This window comes from Otolemur garnettii, unplaced genomic scaffold, assembly GCF_000181295.1.
Source record: "Otolemur garnettii isolate 467f Iridium unplaced genomic scaffold, OtoGar3 scaffold00009, whole genome shotgun sequence".
Lineage (NCBI taxonomy): Eukaryota > Metazoa > Chordata > Mammalia > Primates > Galagidae > Otolemur > Otolemur garnettii.
The window spans coordinates 7,739,510-7,746,172 of NW_003852404.1; the positions used below are offsets into that span (position 1 = coordinate 7,739,510).

At 46.1% G+C, this 6,663-nt stretch overlaps 1 protein-coding gene across 4 annotated transcripts in view; it reads right to left on the minus strand.

Annotated features, from left to right (window-relative positions):
• The window catches only part of SZRD1 (SUZ RNA binding domain containing 1), a 28,029-nt gene extending 21,626 nt beyond the window's left edge, over positions 1–6,403 (minus strand). The window contains exon 1 of one of the 4 annotated variants that reach the window (XM_012801550.1): positions 6,231–6,403. In XM_012801550.1, coding sequence (XP_012657004.1) covers positions 6,231–6,274 — 44 coding nt within the window. In that variant the 5' untranslated portion in view covers positions 6,275–6,403. The remainder of the gene's footprint in view (positions 1–6,230) is intronic. The other 3 variants (XM_012801549.1, XM_003783871.2, XM_012801548.1) reach the window with 3 other exon arrangements.
• Positions 6,404–6,663: the final 260 nt, after the last annotated feature.

Consider the following 6,663-nt stretch of genomic DNA (forward strand, 5'->3'; position numbering starts at 1 on the left):
GGGTCCGGGCTGGATTCGAACCCACCAGCTTTGGTGTATGTGGCTGGCGCCTTAGCTGCTTGAGCCACAGGCACCGAGCCTACCCACTTGGCTCTTGAGCAGTGAGTTCAAGTTTCTCACAGACACAAAATTTACTAGCTCATCAGGCTACAGAAGCAGGTGGTCAACCCAGGTGAAAACAAAACTCTTCCAAGGAACTAGCAACTTAGCATCCTGAAGCACTTAATTACTCGCAAGAGTCAAATGTAAACAAATTGTTCCCAAAAGGTCCCTAAGGGGCAGGGAGGACAGATCACCTGATTTCCTCTCCAGGACCAGAATATTAGCACATACAACTCAAGATGTCACTGATAATGAAGGTAAAAATGCACTTCTCCTGGCCATATGTAAGCCCAACAATACACTTTTAGAAACTCTTTCCAAAAGGGCCCAGTGGGATTTGGAGCAGTATTTGTTTACCAGTTGAGTGTACAACTAAGTAGCAGAAACACAACCCACTGCTGGAAGGTCACAAACGATTCTGTAAGCCATTACAGCCAGAGGATGAGGTCTGGACATTCAGTTCTCAAGGTCAATGAAGAATGATGACAGTCCTGACCTTTCCAAACCCAGTCATAATTGTCCTTCTATATAATCTAATCTAATCATAAGGGCCCCCGAAGAATGCAACTGTACATATTTATTATTCCTTTTAGAAAGGAATGACTGTTATTTCCTGTGTTCCTTTTAGAAGGAAAAGCATTTTGCATGCAGGGAGGGGCTGTCTTACTGTGAGGGACACTTTGAAGTGTCTCACCACCAAGGGATAAGATTTTCTATCTACACACAGACCATCACTGAGATTTGCTGTTAATTTTTGTGGTGCATAATCATAACCCTAATCAACATCCTGCACAAAGCTAGATATTAAAGAGAAGGATGCCTGGCAGAGGCTAACAGAGTTAAAAGCACTATGGAAGAGAAATCTCTATGGTTACTACTTTAAAAAAAATGGTTTCATTCTATACTTTGGCCAAAGATTTAAGTAGCTAAATGCAATCTTCTCCTAGCTTCTCCTAGGAAACCAACAAGTTGGCAGTTGTCCTGACAGAAAAAAATGTCTATTCCTGTAGGGAAAATTTATAGAACGAATACCCTACGCATCCATGGAGCCTACTAGCTACCTGAGACAGCCAGAAACTGATGCTAACTGCAGGTGGCCCACTGCAGTGTAGAGAGGAGCTGGGCTCCTATCTAGAATGTTGGCGTCATAAGATGAAGAACAGTGACTTTTCTCTTGCAGGATTTTTTCCTTTTTTTTTGGAAACAGAATCTTGCTTTGTCGCCCTGGGTAAAGTGCTGTTGTGTCACAGCTCACAGCAACCCAAACTTCTTGGGCTCAAGTGATTCTCTTGCCTCAGCCTCGCAAGTAGCTGGGACTATAGACTGCCTATTTTTTTGTTGTTGCGGCTGTCATTGTTGTTTTAGCAGGTCCGGGCTGGGTTTGAACCCACTACCCTCGGTGCATGTGGTCAGTGCCATAACCACTGTGCTACTGGTGCCAAGCCTCTCTTGCAGGATTTTACCAACAGTTTTAGAATGGCGCACTAAATCCTCTCCTGTTATAGAAGTGAAAGCAAGAAAGCCAGTGACTGCCCGAATTTCCAGTCCACGGAAACCATGGCAGCTCTCCTGATACCCAGAGCAGGCTGGGAACAGGCCCCCATGCAGCCCAATGAAAACAGCTGAGAAGTTACTAGTGAAAAGCTCATTATCCTCCTTTCTTTGAAGCCACAGTGAAACAGATCTTTTTTCCATAGTCCCAGGGACAGACTGCTCAGCATGATCATGCCTACACTGGCCAACTGCTTTACAGAAAGTCCCTTCTGAGGCCTTTGCAGTCTCTGGGACTCAACCTTTCCAAAAGGACCAGGAACAGCTGAGACCAGGACCCTTCAGACACGGTATCCCTACATTTGTGCTTTCTGTGATACTATAAATCTTAAGAAGTCTTCTTAACTGTAGGGACAAATTTGCACCAAGTAACACCAAACTAACTCATGTAATTTTTTCCCCCACTGTACATGTTCCATAATATGTGCCTCCATTGGAAGCACTGGAGCTACTTCTCTAAAGAAAGAGAAGTAAATCAAAGTTCTTATCTCCTAAATTAAAGCTATTGCTCCTCTGCTTTAAAAAAAAAAAAAAAAAAGTGTTCAAAGCTCTCCACTGTTTTCAGGACAAAGTCCAAGCTCCCACAACCAAGCATAAGGAAACCTTTCCCAATCTGGCCCCTGCATACCTCTGTGGTCTCATCTCTTTCCACTCAGCCCTGCCAACCCCCTTCCCTCCAGCCAGAAGGAAATACTTTTAGCTCTCTCAATGCTGCAATACTCACAGCCTCATCTATGTAGTCACTGGCCCTACTCTACCTGTCACTACCAGACTTACCACTGCTTAATTCAACTATTATTTCAAATCTTTTTTTTTTTTGGAGACAGTCTCAAGCTGTTGCCCTGGGTAGAGTGCCAGCAACCTCCAACTTTTGGGTTCAAGCAATCCTCTTGCCTTGGTTTTTCTATTTTTAGTAGAGATGGGGTCTTGCTCAGGTTGTTCTCAAACTCATGAGCTCAAGCAATCCACCGGCCTTGGCCTCCCAGAGTGCTAGAATTACTCTTCTTTCAAATCACAATTTGGACATCATCTTCCCTATAAGACCTTCTCTGATCCCAGGCTGGTACACCATTTATGCCTCTGCCACAGAAAGCATAGCCTTACCTGTCTGACTCCTCCACTAGGCCAGGTCTGGTACACAATAGGTATTCAATGTTTACTGAGACCTTCCTGTGGACTTACACACCATCCAACATCACTGATGGGACAATGTTTAGATGACTGGTAGAAACAAGTAACAGGACAACTTCACAGTAGGTAAGTTTCACAATACTAACTAAAAGCAAAAAGCAGCCCACTTGCTGCCTATTCAAGGTGTTTCTCAGTCTTTCCCAAAATGACACAATAGGACTTGATACTGGATATTCTGAAGATATACAGGAAACAATGACCTCAGGTGTACCCACACAGAAAAATTCTAGCATGATGTCAGAATTTTGTTTGTAGTGTTGGAGGGCTGGGGATCACCAAAAGCCTTTTTTCAAGTATTAGAACTGCCTCTGGATTATGTGGAGTTTGAATGTTGACTTTTAGAAATTAGTCAACCCTCATTTACTAGTCTTCACTCAATTTTTGTTTTGCTTTGTTTTGTTTAGGGATGGAATATTTAAAGCTCATTACCAGGAAGAAGACAGGATAACAGAAAGCTAAGACTTCTACATATGCAATAGTCTACATATGAAAAAGATGTATAGTCTACAGTTGATTTGTTTCCCAGTGATATGGACATATCCTCTATCTGGCTTCCCTCTTTCAAAGGGGCATATTTGGGCCTGAGGTGGGGTCTATGTGGTGGCTCACACGTGTAATCCCAGCACTCTGGGAGGCTGAGGCCAGTTGATGGCTTGAGCTCAGGAGTTGGAGACAAGCCTGAGCAAAAGTTAGACCCTGTCTCCAAAAACAGCCAGGTGTTGTGGCAGGTGCCTGTAGTCCAGCTACCTGGGAGGCTGAGGCAAGAGGATAGCTTGAGTCCAAGAGTTTGGGATTGCTATGAGCTACATTGTCATGGCACACTACCGAGGGTGACCAAATAAGACTGTCTCAATAATTGGCTCAGCACCTGTAACTTACTGGTTAGGGCACCAGCCACTTACACCAGGGCTGGTGGGTTCAAACCCGGCCCAGGCCCGCTAAACAACAATAACAACTACAACAAAAAAAATTTAGTCAGGCGTTGTGGCAGGTGCCTGTAGTCCCACCTACTTGGGAGGCTGAGGCAAGAGAATCCCTTAAGCCCAAGAGTTTGAGGTTGCTGTGAGCTGTGAAGCCACAAGCACTCTACCCAGGGCAACTCAGTGAGACTCTGTCTCAAAAAAAAAAAAAAAAAAAAAGACGGCCTCAAAAATAAAGAAATAAACTAAAATAAGAATGAAAAGTAATGACCAACTCCTAAGACTGCCACAGGTCCCCAGGAAGGGAAACAGCAAAATGCTAGAGAAACGTGGCCAGCTTAAGAGTCAGATAGGCCCGGGGTCAAGTCCCAGCTTCTCCACTTACTATCTGTGTGATCTTGAGCAAAACAGGTTACTCCCTAAACCTCTGTCTCCTTGTCTAAAGTTTGGAGGACAAGGCCTCAATAGGTTGTTTCAAGGATTTAAATAAATAAAAGATATATAAGGGAACCTACATTGTGGCAGAACTGCTCTTTAAGTCAATGAGGCAAGATTTGTGTTCCACCTTTGTACCTGGCACTTTTAAAGGTTTTACTAAAGTAAAGAATAGTAGAAAAAGGGCAGCACCTGTGGCTCAAAAGGGTAGGTCGCTGATCCCATATGCCGGAGGTGGCAGGTTCAAACCCAGCCCCAGCCCCCCCCAAAAAAAAAGAATAGTAGAAAAAAATACTAGACAAGCATCCAAAAGAGCTGCATTGAATCTTACATCTCTGAGTTTACTCAGCTGACCCAGCTGATCTCTAAGTGACTTACTCATTCTGAAAACCTAAAGTAATTCCTAATTTCTGCTGAACACTTTATTCACTTTTGATCCTTTCATTTTTCTTGTTAATTCTTTAACACAAGAGACTCAGTCCCTTCGAAATAGGTGAGGAAAACCAAAGAAAGGCCAAGATACCTAAGAAACTTATCATTTAAGTCACATTAAAACTGTAGGCCAAGCTTTTTTGCAAGGGGTGACATGATGATTCATTCAGATTAGTAGTAGGCAATAAATGTCTCTACTGGAAATTCTACATTCTCTGACACAAAATCACTGTCAGGCACACTGCCTAGCACATAGTGGACCCTCAAAAATGTTGAATGAATGAATATCCAATTGGGAGACACCTGTTACTCTCTAACTTTACTGAAGCCAAAACTCAAAAAGGATGGGCAGTACATAAGAACTCTCTCTACTAAATACACTCTAAACGAATTAATCCTTCAAATTCTCTATTATGCTAAGTAGAAAAACATAAATAACCGTGGAGAAACGCTGAATCAGCGGAAAAAACTTTGAAGTCAAGTTTCAACATTCCCGAGAGATACACCTACCGCTTCGAAGGTCAATTTCCTGGTCTCTTCCAGGGCTCACAAACACCCTCAAAAGGTTTTTGGGGAAGAAAAGCCCAGCTCCTGTTCTACCCTGGTACACTCGACTCCTCACACATAAACCTTTAGGGTGGGTGTCATTCGAACCATCACTGCAGACATGAACAGGAGACCAAAAAGGCATCTCCCCATCTTCACAAAAGGCCACTACAGAACCACAAATTCTGAACAGACCAAATTAATCACGACCCTAATAGAATTGGCAGTTCCTGTTTGAGATAAACTATTTTTCTACAGCTTTTAGAGTCAACATAAAAACTCCAAAAACAAGTACAACAGTCCATTTTCCCCTCCTCTCTCAAGAATGCGGGTATTTTACATATCGCGCCCCTCCCTGAGAAGCACAATCCGAGACCCTTCCCGGGGCTCAGATTGTCGGGTGGGTCCCCGGGGATAGGGGCTGCCCACTGAGCTTTCGGTTGCTCTGGCGGGGTCCCCGGGAGACACGCCTGCCACGGGCTCTCGGAGTAAAAGTGAAAGAGAAAAAAGCCCAGATTCGCCCACCGTAGCGGATAGTGGGGAATTTTAGCAGAGTTGAATGGCCCAAAGAGGACTCAATTTCACCCCTATCCTCAACTGCCTCTTCCTGCTCTTCTCTGGAGCCCGACAAGCCGCCCGGTACGCGCAAGCCCCCCCACCCACATGGTGTGTCCCTTCAACAGAGCACATGAACTTTAAAATGGTGCCTCGGGCGGGGGAGCCCGACAGAAAGGAGGGGTCAAAGGGGCCCGAGGCGAGCGAGCGGGCACTGGGGCCAGCAAAAGCAGCCCCGAGAGGCGGGTGGGGCGCCCGGGGTGACGCGCAGAACTAGGGGCCAGAGGGAGGCGCACCGGGCAAAGGTGGAGAGAGAAATGGAACGCGGCCCCTTTAAGAGGCCTTCACGGCGCTCAGGAACCGAGGGCCTCTCCACCACCCCCGGCCCGGCGTGTACGGCCCTTCCTTGGGGAGAACCATCCTCCGACCCGCTCCCCGGAGGCTTCCCTCACGCCAGGTCCCGCCCGGCCCTGCCCCGGGGCGGCGGCTCCTCCTTACCCCGCTGTCTGCCGCCTCCTCCCAGCTCTCAGCGACCTCCTCATCTTCCATCTTACTCGCCGCTTTCCCTCCTCCCCAACCCCCTCCCCGCGCCTGCGCCTTGAAGCGCGCCTCCGTCGCGGGCGCGGGCACGCAAGGCTTTACTCAATGGACCCCGCCCTCTGCCAAGCCCGGAAGAGGCTCCAGGCCAGGGCCCAAGAGCACTAATGCAGCCATCTTGGAAACGGGCAGTTAAGGTAAAAAGCTGCCATCTTCTTTAGGGGCAACGCAGTATTTCTTGTATAGAATGGGAATTCCAGAGAACTTTTCGTTTTGAGCGCGGGAAGTGTCTTCTTTGAAACTATCTTTCTAAGGACAGGCAATTACGGAAAACTTTCTTTTTCTTACAATGAGTCGTAATTTCCTAAATGTAGATTATAATTTCTTCAGGATT